The sequence below is a fragment of the Nelumbo lutea genome, chromosome 1 (genome assembly GCF_056320005.1).
Source record: "Nelumbo lutea isolate HS-2025 chromosome 1, American lotus-T2T, whole genome shotgun sequence".
NCBI lineage: Eukaryota > Viridiplantae > Streptophyta > Magnoliopsida > Proteales > Nelumbonaceae > Nelumbo > Nelumbo lutea.
Window position 1 is genome coordinate 120,270,485 of NC_142684.1, and position 15,344 is coordinate 120,285,828.

Consider the following 15,344-nt stretch of genomic DNA (forward strand, 5'->3'; position numbering starts at 1 on the left):
GCGGAAATGACTTTATTGCTTCAATCAAAGAATTATAAAAGGTTCAACCACAATTCATCTTGTAGGAGCTAAACCCTAACACTTTGCTTCCTTTATAAGGTCCTTCCCAAATTGGTCTAAACTTCCCCACATTGGGTTCCCAAAGATTAACTTTACGGAGGACGAGGTCCTCTAGATTGAACTACCTGCATTGGACTCAAGTGTCACAATACTTGGCCATTCTTTGTTGGTACTCCACCATTTGGATCTATGCTCGGGTTGTGATGGATGGTATGGTCTTAATCTTGAACCTTTATGTTAAGTAGTCAACAACTACAATGAGGAATTGCTTTTGCCCAGTTGTAGGAGGGAAAGCACGAAAGATATCCATGCCCCACTAGGCGAAAGGCCAAGGTCTAGTGATTGGAACCCAAATAGTGTTCTCTCGTTGCCTCTCTCCAAAACAAAATTTGGTCGAAATCTATTTAAATAAAAAAACTTAGGATCCTTGGGAATCATAACCGGGTAACCCATGACCACCGCAATTTAACCCTCGACAACATTAGCATATCTAGACATCACAATGTACAAAACATGATAATGAGGTAAATGATTGGAGTACATTGGTTTTCTTTGTTTGTTGTATTCAAAATCCTCTAAACTCCCAAAATCAAACTCAACATTCGAAACTTTTTTAGCTTCTACAATAAATAATTCAGTGCTTCCTCAAGGACCTTGGTAGCCACTCTGATGTTCTTGACAAAATCTTGCTCAACAAAATCTATATGTACGAAGATGTTCCATTTTGTCCAATCCAAGCACGGATAAGTGCTCCCTAGAAAATTACCCCAAGGCCTCTGACCATTGTTGCACTTACAAGTTGCCAACAACCTCTAGTTCCTCCAATCATCTTTTAGTTCATCCTTGTTATAGATCGGAGTGGCAATAGTAGCAGCAATATGTAAGCACCATTGCCACCATCCACTATTATAGTCGTTGACCATCACCACCCATCTCCATGACCACTCCTGTTCTCCCTCTCCCATTATCTTCTTCATCTTCGTCCACACTTACAACCTATCTCGACTCTTTCCCCTTGTTGAAATCCACCATACAATGCTATAGTCCCTACTTTTTAATTGGTAAAAGTTTTTTGGTTGAAAGAGGATATATTGGGTTATAAAAGGGCATATTTGGGTTATGAAAACATTATATATGTAATGTGATATCACATGCGAATGCAAATGGAATGTGATGGAGAGTTTACTAAAGGGTAATATATATCCAATGATACAGGGGATGTTTGGAACCGTGGCCACTTTTCTGAAAAACAGTGTCATGTTGGATCTACATAGGGTGTTTCAACAAACGCCCATATATATGATTGTTTAGTTCAAGCATTTTTTGAAAAAAATGCTTGACCCATGGGCATGCCTTGTAAATTTAACGTCTCATGCATTGGTGAACCGTTGCCCCCAATGATTGATTGATTGGTGATTATGTGTATCCTATGTGGTGCTTACCTGTCAGCGGATATATAAAAACGGTGATGAAAATGACCTTACCAAACAGCATAGTGTTGTTCACTGCATACGTGATAGAAAGACTCCCAAACAAAATCAAAGCGTTTTTTTGTGAAAAATGGGTCTTGGAAGCATGGGTGTTTTTTTTTTTTTGAAAATCTGCCCCAAAAAACGCCCATACTTCCGAACACCATCATAGTCATTTCTTAAAATAAAAACAGAGGAACAACAATATGTTGCAAAGGTATGTGAACTAGCTGGGCCATGTAAGCAATTATGAGTGAACATTCCAATGTACTATATACGAGGGACTTATACCACTTTTGGGTCCCATGTGTAAAAAATATTGATGTTTTCACTTGTGATTGGTTACATATTCTAGTTCACATGCCAATGTTTGTAATGAGATAGGATTAGTTGAACGCGATAGCTGATTAGCAAGTTGTGGAAAACATAACACTCCACATCAGTTATAAAATACATAGGGTTCACAACCATTCAACCTCTCAGGGTGGTGTGGGTTCCATGTATGTTTTTTTTTTTTTTTTCATTGGCATTGGGCATTACCGTTGGTTCCACAGCCTACTACACAGCTAACTTGTTCAGTTAATCTAAATTTGTTCGTAGAAGACCGTATGTCAAAATAGAGAGGAGGTTTTGATTTTTGTCAATACTAGATGGAAAGTTCAAGTATTTAACCCAAAAAATATTTTGTTTGATATATATATATATATATATATATATATATATATATATATATATTATATATATATAAAATAACAAATCACAAACAATGCATTTCCCTTTCCTAAGGCTCTGTTTGTTCACAATACAAATAAATCTGAACTAAAAACAAATATTGCAACTGTCCCAGTTTTGCATCTGTTTGTTTGTGGTTATGATTTGCATTCTTAACTGATGCAAAATTTGCATTGTCTTATTTGCACTGATTAAAAGTGCAAAATTTGTATCTAAAAAAATTGATGCAAAATTTGTTACACTTCCTCCTATCTTAATTCTGTTTCATATATATAAACGGGTACCAAATCAATTTACTTCCATTTTCTTGCATATAAATTGGGGACCACATCATTTTAACTCCTATTGGACTTGTTACAAACTAACAAGGTCAATTCTAAAGCAAAAATAAGCGAGGATTTATACAATCTATCTGCACTCCTACACATTTAGAGAAGTGCAAATGAAATTCGCAGTGCAAACAAACGGAGCCTAATTAATCATAGGTCAATAATAGGTGACGATAATTAACAACCATTGCTTGCTAAGTTGCTATTCCGGATCCCACCACTTACGTGAGACCGCGTTGATAGTTGATGCACCACACCAGCACCCACTCAGATGCTTGAACCAAGCAAATCAATATCCGCACTCCCTCTTTATTCGGCATGTGGGAGTCGTGTGTGAAATTTATTAATCTTCACGTACAGTACCACTCCTTGCGAATAGCGAAGTTGCGATGCAAGTGAGAAATCGGGGTACGAGTCCGCGTTGGACAGTCAGTTGCCACGCTGGTTTTGGATAAAGTAAGCACGTGATAATAGAGCAACTGTCATAATCACCTACAAGAAAATCAAAATCAATTCAATCGTTACCTGTCTGTCCTACCGTACGTCATGTCCAGTCAATCAATCAACCTAAGTTTCTCCATCTCTTCCTGTCTTGCCATTTGTGAACAGGAAGTTTAACTCGGTCTCACGCTTTAGTAAATTGTAAGGAAAGGGCTTCCTTTTAGAGCAAGGTTTTTGTCTCTTCCTGCCCGGATTGGATTTATAATTTGGCTTAAACGCCTAAATTATGGGGAATTTGTCGTTTCACTACCTAAACCATCAGAAGTTGTAAAAGACTCCAATTCAACTTGGTCGGATATTAAACAAAACCGATTCAAACATGAAGGGAAAAAGGAAAATATTTCTAATAATTCTCATTTAATTAATGTTTTTATTGTTCTTTAATGTAAAAAATAAATAACTAATTAAAAAGAATAAATCAGGATAAGGATTATCTAATTAGGGAAAAACTAGGAAATTAAAAATTAACTCGGTTTAGTTCGATTCGATTTCGATTTTCACACATAAAATCGAAACTAAACCAAATTATCAGCTTATCCCTCTTCATAACCCGAACCGACCGGTAATAAAAAAAAAAAAAACGACCAAATCAAATTAAATCAGGCAGATTTTAGATGATTTGACATTATTTGTGAACAACCTAGGAGGCGGGTTATTGGTGGGCAGCTGAAGGAGAAGAGTGAAAACTGTCCCATATGGCATTTATTGAGTTCCACACTTGCACCGTGGTTTGTAGTCACCCATTTAGGGGAGACTGGAGCCGCTGGAGGTAGGACGTCAACACCGCAACAGGGGAGGTGAGATGGAGTCGGAGAGGTGAAAGAAGATCGCAAGTCTTTTACAGCTGAGGATAAGTTAGGGTAAAGGGTTTTAACTTTTTAATTATTCTACTGTTTTTACAAAAAATGCCATGATAACGGTACTCGTATTCGGTTTGTGGGTCTTTTTGTAAGACCTTGTCATTTTCAACAACTTTGAATTGTATGTTTTTTCTTTGTGAGTTATGTTTTTAAGCATAAGACTTGCGATTATATAATTGAATATCACAATTCATCGAATCCAGATATGCCTTGATTTAATTCTATAAATACCCGAATTCGATTATATAATTCTTATATATAATATATAAAACACTTAAGTGTTTTAAGTTATTTATATATTTTATATAAATAAATTATGATATCAATTACTTAAAATAATTAATCATTCGTCCAATTGAATTAAATATTCAAATATTAATTTTCAATATCTGTTAGATATCAAATTGAATTCAAATATCAATTTTTTAATCAAATTCAAATTTAGATATTGATTAATTTGATTCGAATTTGATCCTTTTATGGCACTACAAACAACCCATACTTCTAACTGTCATCTTCCCTATAATTCATCTTAGATTCAGTCCATCTTTAACATTTAAGGTTGGCAATTCATGTTCTCGTGTTGTGTCGAGATAGAAATATTCGGACATTGGACTAAACACGAGCATGGCATGATTAATTAATTGTGTCAAATTTTCAAACACAACCACAACATGTTTATTACATGTGTAAAATGGCACGACCCGTGTAACATAAATTAATATGACTAACATAGTACTTCATCCAAATATGCATACATGATTTAATATTTGAAACTTAAAATAATAAATAAGTCATTTTCGAGTTAAGTGGATCAACCCAAAATTGATACATTATTTTTAATCGTATTAAATAGGTTGACACGAATATGATTAAAATAAATCCAAATCCACTAACTTCGTATTATATTTGAGTTGTATTCACAGATCGTGTCAAACATTTTATGTTGGGAAATGGGGTCACTGAAACTTAGAGGAGAAGCTCTAAGGCGCGTCTAAAGACACCGTCTTTAGAACGTTATTTGCCCCCACTTAATTTCACTGAGTTTGTTGTTGGGTTACAGGTAAATCTGTTCTCAGGATACAACAGAGCCTTGGGCGAGAATCTACAACTAGCAAAGTTGAAGAGTTTTCGAAGAAACCTTTTGTGAGACTGTAGTAAACCGGATTGAGAGAGAAAGTGATTTTTGAAAATGTTGTGTTTTCAAGTGTTTGATTCATGCTCATTAAATAATCTCTAAAGAGTCATAAAGGTGTTGATTCAGAAAAGGTACCTTAAACAGTCACAATTTCAAACATTGCACTGTGCGCATGCACGTATTGCATGGTAGCAAGCCACCATACTCTCCTCTCTATCTAAGGAGTGTACAATTTCTCATGTAATTAACCAATCAAACCGATTGAATTTAACATCTAATGAGATAAAAATCCAACATTTTCAAGCCTATTAATTTCCTTTCTAAATTAACTCTACCAATCAAACAGCTAACTCAAAAACATCTTCACTGGTCTCTTATTTTTGAATTAACTAGATAGTAAAGATCTAGTGTCCATCCTACGAATCATTCATATATATCTTTCCCTCGTAGGTTTCACCTTGTCATACCATAAATTGATGGACCGGCAGCATTAAGAGAATATCATCATTGAATCTACTAGAGAGACCATAAAGATATGGATATAGTTGGTCACCTCGGACCAACCTATTGTCAATAATATAATAGATGTTTTAGTCACAGGTTCCAACTTCCAACCTCACTCTTTTACAATTTTTGATAGATTAGGTAGTGAAGTGAAGTGCCACCTTTAGGGGGAAGGGGTTTGAAGCTTATTCTTCTAAGGTCATTCTAAGGTCATGGTTGGGAGTGCTTAAATTTTTAACGCTTATTCGAAATAAGTGTTTATTTGGACTAGGGCCATATCATTAAACACTTATCAGTGCTTGGAAAATAAATCTAAAATAAGAGTTTATTTTTTTAAACCCAAACTTTTAGCTTTTTTTAAATGTTCATACAATAACTACTTATTCAATTTTTTTCTCTCAGATTTATCTTTAGTTAATTTTTAGAATACTAATTATACCCTTTCAATGTCTTCCTTGACCTCTCTACGCAACCCAATACATCTAGCTCCGTCTTTGACCATCAGCATGCACAAGTGTTTGTGATCCTGTGCTTAGGCTCCTCTGTATGACGCCTAGGCTCCTCTATATCATGACATTTAGCTGCAGCTTTGTCAATTTCACAGGCGTAGTCTCCGACATGGTTACGGTGAACTTCCTACTAGAAAGGAGGTCTTGGTCGGTCTTGATGCAGAGGTATATGTACCACACCCATTCTTCTCCTCAATAAACTCATCACCAACACCACCGTTGCCTCCATGCTTCGCTCTTCCTCCCCATGATTCTTCTCTTCTCCACTCTCCCACTGATTTTTATAGTTCCATCGTTTCGATTATGTTAGCTGATGCCAAACCTCAGAGCCTAAGCTCTTCCTCCCCATGATTCTTCTCTTCTCCACTCTCCCACTGATTTTCATAGTTCCATCGTTTCGATTATGTTAGCTGATGCCAAACCTCAGAGCCTAAGCTCTTCCCCAGCTCTCGGCTTTTCTCGCCTAATCCTCTTTCATTACTAGAGATTAAGGTAGATTTTACTTGGATTTCGCACTACTCTTCCAAAAATTTTGCCCTTCCTCTTTTATTATTCATATATATACTTCTCTATATTCGATTATTGTTTGTTACTTATGGAGTCATAGCTTTTGTTTGCTTAATCTTTGCAAGGAGTGGAGTTAGAATTTTTTATTTAGGTGGCCAAAACCTCAAAAACATGGATAAGGGTGCAAAAGCTAAGAAGCATGTGTAAGAGGGTTAAAATATAAGCGGAACTTAAATAGATTTTATGAAAATTTTGAAGGCAGGGGCACCATGGCTCCCCCACCCCCGGCTCCGCCCCTATTTGCAAGGAGGTTTCTAACGGTTTTGTTTTGGTGTATTTTCAATATAGAGTTGTGTAAGGATATATTCAAGAAGTGGTCACAGTTGGATAAGTCTCATTTCTCAATTGAAATGTGTGTGTGTGAGAGGGAGAGAGCCCACCACCCACAGGGTATATTTTGAAATTTTGAAAGAAAATAAAGGGTAAAAGAGTCACATGTTCTTATTTAAGTGCTTTTTAGAGAAAAGACCACCAAACTCCCAATATGAAATAAGTGATTTTTTTTCTAAATAAGCACTTGAAAAAGTTGGACACCAAATGCAAATAAGTATTCATTCAAATAAACACTTATTTTTAACATAAATACTCCCAAACATGGACTAATTAGGGTTATAATTAAACTGAGTTGAGTCAATCATTGCACTATTCAAGCTTGACTCAACTAAAAAACTAGTTACTCAAAATGAGCTTTTTTTTCCTACTTAAACTCAACTTGATGAGATACTTAGACATACTTGAATGTCGACACAATTACCATTAAGACAAAATTGAGCTGGAAACTTGTCTCATACTATTTTATTTTAATTAATGAAAAAGACTATTTCTTGTTAAATATCATTTGTTATCATAGCATAGTTATATAATTTCAAGATTCTCAACAATCATTATTCAGTTTTTTTTTATCAATTTAAAACTAATATCCTTAATATTTTATTAAATACTTGATTAGGTTCACAAATTGTTTAATCGGAGTATTATGAAACTTGAATCTCAACTTGATTAACTATTCAAGTTCATTGCAAAATTGATTATTTACATGCTGAATTCAAAATTTCCATGAATAAGTTCGAATAACTAATGAATAGCTTAACTCATTTATACCCCTAGTTGTAATAACATATACTCAATTGATAGTGATATAGCCAAAATTGAATGCCAACTAGAAATCACTAAGAGGGCATTTTTTTCAGATTTTGAGAGGGAGGAAAGTTGGTCAATGGGATTTTGGTTTCCATTGACCAAGAATCCCATATTCTTTCTTCAGATTTATGTGGGGACCAATGAAAGTTTATTTCCCTGTGTATCACTTACTCAGCTAAATGATAATCATTTCCTAGGTGGGTAAATAACTTCCCCACGTAAGGGGAAAGTTTCCAACACTTGAATGGGACAAAAATGCCCCTTTTAATAATGGATTTTTATGGCTAAAATGGTCATTGCCTTATTTACATAAGAAATAAAAGAACATGGGTAAATGCACTTACCTAGGTAAGTGTTTCCTTGCCTAGGTAACTGCATTTACTTAGGCAAATAACTTACCAAAAAGCGAATGGGGTCTAAGTGACAGTAGATTGATGGGCAGAGTTGTTAATTGACCAAGCTTATCTAGGGTAGGCTGACTTGATCTATAGTAGGCTGATCTAGTCAAGTTGACCTGACCTGGATGAGCTGACTTGATTGGGCCAAGTTGACATGACCTGGACGAGCTGACCTAACCTAGCCAAGTTGACCTTATCTTGTTGAGTTGGCCTAACCTGGCCGAGTTGACCTAATCTTACTGAGCTAGCCTAACCTAGCCGAGTTGACCTAATCTTGTTGAGTTGACTTGATCTCGTTAAGCTAAGCTAGTATTAGATCATAACATGCATAAGCAACACATGGACATCCAAATAAATATATATGGCCAAGCTGATCAAAACATCAATGTTAGTGCATTCTATGTTGACCCATTACCCACCACATGCACACAATGTGTACACAACATGAGAGTTGCACCATACAACATTACACTCGATACTACACACTCTAAACATCTTGGCACACATCTCACCTCACATCATCTTATAACATGTCTCACTGAGCTCTCCAACTCATCTTCTCTTCCCTTGGCGTTAATGACTTAGCCGTTGAAATCCATGTCCCTAGGATATCACTTCGGAGCCTTCTGGCTGCAAGTTTTTCTTAACGGTCAAGGTACTGAATTGAGATGATTCTACGAGATTAAGATGACACCTTACCAAACAAGATCTCCAACGTCTTTTTATCTTCACCTTGGCAAAATTTAAAGACAAATTACCTGAACTCACATCCTCTATACCTTTGATACATAAAATTTTCTAAATCAAATCAATAGCAATATGTCACACGAGTATATCATTTGATTTCAAAATTAAAATAATTTTTTTCTAAATGTTATGACAAATTATTATTGATTTGATATAGAAAAGTTTTTATAGCAAGAGTAGAGAGGATCAAGGTTCAAAATATCGATACACACAATATGCTAGTAGGGGTGTATCGAGTAAATCGATATTTTTTTTTTTTACTTTTTTTTTGAAACCGGTTCAAGGCATGATTTAGGACTCCTTCACCCCTGAACTGGTCAGACCCCAATATACCCACTATAGAGGCATATCCAAAGGGTCCCAAAGCGATACATATCGACCGATATGGGTCGATATGTGTCGATACTTTGAAGAGAGAATGTGATTTGGAATGACCTGAGTCGGATTTCCTTTATTTTCTCCACTAGGGGATGATATAATAATCACCTTTTGATTTTTTGATTTTGGGTGCGCGGTGGGACTCTGAACTGAAACTCATCTTTCGTCTACCACACATAAAAGGTATCTCTAATAAAGTGTTGACGTCTCAAGGCAAAATAAATGAACTCGTATGATAAATCCCTCCGAATCCAAACGCATTGAATTCTGAACGAGTGAGAGGCTCCCGCCGTCCCGCGTGGCTGGATTGTAAATTGTAAAGTCTGTAAATCTGGAACTCTTTCACTTCACACTCCCACAGTACATCCGAACTTTTAACCCGACAGGTGACATCTGGCCACGTGTCGAAAATGGCTGTCACCTTTTAATTGATCGAATTTTGTTAAAATAAGAAATTTTGATATATTAATATTAATAATATTGGCGGGAGGTCCTTAGGAATTTTCGAGACTTTGGCGGTTAGGGCAAGACACGTGGCAATTTATGGATCCTCTTGCTCCTGATTCTGCTTGTCTAGTAAGTATTACCGTATCATCATCATCGTCATCATCTTTATTGAAATCACTTTCTTCCCATCAAAAATAGTGAAAAAAGTGAGAATTAATTCGTTTACAGAAATCCTAAGCAAATACATTTTGTATACAATAATGAACAATAAGGTTCCAATTGGCGCCACGAAGCTCAAAATCTCAATTGCTGAAAACCGCTCTGTTACGTTTGTTTGTTTAGTCCCATTGAGAACCATCGAACGTCCCGGTCCCTCCAGACGCACTGGAAGTGGGTGCTTCTTCACCGGAGAAATCCAGTAGCACCAAATCTTCAAGGTGGTCCTCCACCACTATATCCCAGAAATCGTCATTCTCTTGCCTATTCATTTGATTTTCAGGTGCCACTACTACTGTCTCCGTCTGCGATAAAAAGGACGGCTGGTGATCGTAGTGGGGGGTTTCCACAACTGGCTTTATTTCCCGTTGCTGCTGCTGTCCTTGCGTATCAAAGTTGTTTTGATTCTGTGCGCTACTGCTGCTACTGCTAGTGTTGTGAATGTCATCTGGGAATGGGAAATTGAGTTTGGCGCGAGCGCCGCGGAAGTCGATGGCGGCCTTGTCGTACGCACGGGCGGCCTCTTCCGCCGTGTTGAAGGTTCCGAGCCAGACGCGAGCAGCTCTGCGAGGGTCCCTGATCTCTGCAGCCCATTTGCCCCATGGCCTCTGTCGGACACCCCTGTAGTTCTTGCTGTCCTTCCTCCTCTTCTTTCCCTTTTTGTCAGTCGCCGCGGCCTGTCTAGCGGACGACGACGAAGACGAAGTATCGAAAAAATTACAACCCAGACAGCCGTCAATACGGCAGAGATGACACGATTCAGCTTCAGGGAGTGGCAAGACTTTGGATGTTGCTTCTGTTGCTGCGGCGGTGGAAGTGGGCAGCGAAAGCTGCAATCCATGGGCGAAGTCGGTGGCGTTGCCGTCTGAGAGAACGTGAGTGAGAGCGGAGACCATAATAGAGATCTCCTGTTCGTGGGAGAGACGTAGCGAAGGAGAAGGATGGAATCCTACCATGCCGAGATGGGTGTTGAGTTGGTGAATTTAGTTTGTTATTTGTGTGGGTGTCGAATTGAGAAGGGCGGGCAGGGCAAGAAGGTTTTTATAGGGGGCGGGGGGGGGAAGTGAGTCAATTCGAGTCAACACTGTTTACACACGGAGACGGGACAACGTCCCATTCAATGAAGAAAGAAACAGTTGGCATAACAAAGTGAAGCAAGTGACGTCATGCCGCTGTTTTAAGGACCGTGTCGTGTGATAGTCAGATAGATAGTGTGCGTGCGTGCGTGCGTGCGTCGTCTCTTTTGCCCGTTCTACTCTATCTAAAGCCGTCTAGGGACCAGGGGTGAGTGGTGAAACTTGAGAGCACTCGGAAGCCAACTCCACGGACACTGACAAATCTTACGTCATCTTATGCTCTTGGCCTCCTGCTGGTGCGGGTCCCATCTACTTTACATTACACCAGAAGACTTCTGATTTCTACATACTTGGAGACGTGGGGACGAGACTGGATTTGCTCCTTATACGTGGCGCCTCACACCGACCTCAAAGGCTCATTTCACCGTAGATCGGAAGCATCTCCGTTACTTATCCTATATTGAAGATGCTCCTAAGTCACGTTAGGATGTTCCTGTGAGGTCGTTGTGAAACGCCCTGTGTGATCCCAATTCAAATATTTGTATGCACCGTCCAATTAATATATCCGGAGTCTAACAATTTTGATTTTGTCATGCGGCTCACCTTTTTGGTCCGGTCAATTCCTTTATCCTGCTCCGTTCCTACGGATAACGGAGCATTGCAAAAATATCATCCCAACTCCAAGGTTTAGATTCATCATATGGTTGACCATGAAATTGATGTCGGATCTCCTATCCACAGACTCCTCATATCCTTCGCCGCGCATTGGAACATCCCTCTTCTGATTCACGGGAGACGACGCTGATGTCTTAGATGGGAAAAGTTTAGGGAGCAGGATAAAATAATACAACAGAGGTTTTATTCCTTTGCCATCATTGTTTTTTATTTCTTTTTTATGTTAGATAAAGGTGGTGGTGTTTCAAAGCCATTTCTCCGTCATATAAATATCATATAAGCATTTTCACCTTGCCAAATCAAAACCTTATTTGGCTAGTTTTGCATTTTTAAGTAAAAGTGATTTTTTAAGGAAATACTAATGTTTTCGACTTGTTATTGATTCAGCCAGTCGAACCATTCAAATCATCACATAACTGGGTCCAGTTCAGTCAAAGACCCACCAAACGATTAAAAACTGTTGACTTGGTTAAGAATCATTCGATCCGGTCAGTTTGACTTGATGGTCATGTCGCGAATTGCATATTCAATGCATACGAACTTTCAGAGGCCATAACTTTGCACTCTGATGTCCAATTGGTATGATTTTTTTTTTCTTTTTGGTTTTAGATAATTTTTCGAGATCTATACATCCCAAGGCATCATTATTTTCGTAGGTTGCCCCGCTATTTTCTTAAAAAAAAACCTTAACATATCTAAAACATTTTTATACATTATTTATTACTAAAATATATATTTACACACTCACATATATATGCGTTGACATAGCATGGTCTAAGCTGTTCGACCTGGCCAGTTAAACTGATGACCCATGAGCTGGAGGCAAAAACGATTAAGCCTCCGGATTGATTTTTAAAACATTGGGAAATACTATTTAAATATGGATTAATTACTTGATGTACCCTTAAAGTTTTAAACCTACATTTTCGTAAATATGACACATACTATCCTTCTGCTAGTTGTCCGTCACATTCTATTTACATGTGCCATCACATGACACTTTTAATCTTTGAAAATCTAGTTTTGTGTTTTTCCTTCAGTCCTTCACTACCAACCTTACCCATTTCAGAGGCTTGTCCATGAAATTCCGAGAGAACCAAAGCACCACCGGGGTATTTGTAGGTTGAGGTGAATGCGAAGAACACGATGTCTTCTTGAGGAAGCCAACTATGCAATGAATGAAAGAGTACTTTGTCTGGTGATTTGTTAAATCTCGACTTTAATGCAGAGAGTATGTTCCCAGATGAAAGATCACAATTGCTAAGGGATATTTGAATATTATCAAATCCTTAGCTTATGTCCTACACGCTAGAGTGATCAAATTGGGTAGAAAAGTTAAGAAGATCAAATGGAAGGACGGGTTGTGACAATAAGCCTGTGAAGAAACTCATGGTTACCACGTTGTTACAATGTTAGATTTTGGCAGCAGAAGAAACTCATGCTGTGTCTGGGCCTGTGCGTAAGAGTGTCAATGGACCGGTTTTGAATTGAACTCCATCCAGTCTAAAATCAATTTGAACGGATTGAACGAACGAACAGGACATATTGAATTGGACCAATCTGGTCAAAAATATTTATTGGCTTAATCCGTAACAAATTTATATGATTAGGTTGGATTAAGCCAATATCTGGTCCATTGATATAAGATGAGAATATGTGTCAATGGATTGGTTTTGGGTTGAAACAATCTAAATCAAAATGAATTTAAACAGATTGGACGGTCCAGACATTGGACCTGATCCATTTATAATGGATTCACATTGGATTGGACCGGATTGGACAAAATCCAGTCCAATTGACACCCCTACCTGTGCAGTCAGGACAAACCTTTTGTGTGTATGAGTCATGTGTCAATCCGTTGAATGACTCCACCAAGGTTAATGCACTGGATCATGACCTCATTATGCATGGTTAGGGCTCATTTGTGACTCTTGTCGGTCTATGAGAAGTGCCACTTACGTGCCAAAGGGGGGACTATGCCGATGATGTGTGTGAGGCAATCAATGGGCCTTGTGAACACACTCGTGTGCTTGAACAATGGGGTAGTTTGATCAGCTTAGACACAGGGCTAGCAAGGTGTAGGGACATGCTTAGGCCAGACCCATGTGTAAAACCTCCCCTTCATGTGTGTTGTGCACTGCCAATCCATGCACTGTTCCCATGAGCGATTGTGTGCTCATGAGGAATCTCAGTAGCCATGCTAGCCATTAACTAGGGTCGCCCTATAAGGGATATTGATTTTGGGAGTGCCAAGGATAGGCACTCCACACCCAAGGAGATCAGCCACCCCTCCTCAAAGAGGATGTTAAGCTTTTGGAAGTTTGCCGAAAAATAACATCATTTTCCTGAAAAATCATACTGGCAGAATTTACGATAGTGCCACTCAATACAGACCACCAAGATTAGGTAGATTAAACCTATGTTAGACCGTGACAACATGATCTATTGATCATGTCATAGTAACAGCTTCTGTCAGGGTGCTGAAAGCCGGAATTCAAGAAGACCTAGGAATGTTCGGTCCTCCCCTTCTCTCCTTCAAGGACAGGAACAATTTAGGCGTCAAGAAGCTGGATCAAATCTATTATCCTGATTCAAGAACCTATGCATGCCCACGGCATGTTACCATTAACCATGGCTGCTGGGTCTTTCAAATAGTGAAAGGACAGACTTGGTGTTGATGGTGTTCAGCTCTGAAACCGAGATACATCGAGGAACGGGGACTTCTGGTTGCCCTCTATTAAGTAGGAAAAGAGGAATGCAAGAGGAGAGCAGTAACCATATAACGACAAAGATGCGAGGAGAATAGAGAATGTCCACTAAGCTGCAGCAAGGAGCAGTGATCACAAAATGACAAAGATGAACCTGATTGAGGTTGTTTTTGTATCAGCGCATTACAGGATAGGGGTGCCTTTGCATAGTTACCCGGCTCCTAGCCGTAACCCATAAACCATGTCCATACCATACGACGCCACCAAGAATAAACAACAACAGATTGTCTCCTAGAGGTTCTTCTGATTGGAGACTTTGGAGTTTTGCAGCCCGACCCCAACCCTTGTCGGGGTTCACATTTGGAATCAAGGGACCCCTGAAAACGAGTCCAAGTGTAGACAGGAAGTAGACGAGTTGGCAGTTGGTAAACCCAATTAGGTTTTGCCCGACCCACTTACCACTGATCAGAAAACAAATACATCTTCTATTCTTAATACAGCCCAGTATCATTGGAATGTATTTGTCCTTCCCATTAAAAAAGACTAGTAGGAAGTAGAAGTTGAAAAGAGAGATTGTTACAGCACTTACATTTTTCATGCAAAGAATCATCTCAAAACATTAACTGTCCAGAGAGAGAATTATACAAAGAAAAACCTAATATACACAAAGGTGATCAAGCCAAAAAATACTTGATGGTCCCAATTAATTTCACCAGTGAAAACCAATTGAAAACATATTTGGACCATGAACCAGATGAAATTATCTGTTGAAGACTAACATCTACACCAGCAGAACAATTTGATCAAAAGCTCTTCGAATTATTTTTCATCCTCTGAATCTGTATCAGAAACCATAAGACTCGTGTTAAAAACAATTCAATCACGATGAA

General features: G+C 38.4%; 2 protein-coding genes across 2 annotated transcripts in view; both read right to left on the reverse strand.

The window, feature by feature from the left end:
- Nucleotides 1-9,915: 9,915 nt before the first annotated feature.
- Nucleotides 9,916-11,008, reverse strand: LOC148877143 (ethylene-responsive transcription factor ERF109-like). The gene has a single exon (XM_088981821.1). The coding sequence runs from the start codon at nucleotides 10,949-10,951 to the stop codon at nucleotides 10,118-10,120; it is 834 nt and encodes a 277-aa protein (XP_088837947.1). The 5' UTR covers nucleotides 10,952-11,008; the 3' UTR covers nucleotides 9,916-10,117.
- A 3,908-nt stretch (nucleotides 11,009-14,916) lies between these two features.
- Nucleotides 14,917-15,344, reverse strand: part of LOC148877144 (ceramide synthase LOH2-like) — a 48,504-nt gene continuing 48,076 nt past the window's right edge. Inside the window, exon 6 of the mRNA XM_088981830.1 lies at nucleotides 14,917-15,293. Coding sequence (XP_088837956.1) covers nucleotides 15,274-15,293 — 20 coding nt within the window. The 3' untranslated portion in view covers nucleotides 14,917-15,273. The remainder of the gene's footprint in view (nucleotides 15,294-15,344) is intronic.

What these genes read in the sequence shown, in the direction of transcription:
- LOC148877143 (XM_088981821.1), bottom strand. Translation starts at nt 10,951, where the DNA reads ATGGTAGGATTCCATCCTTCTCCTTCGCTACGTCTCTCCCACGAACAG.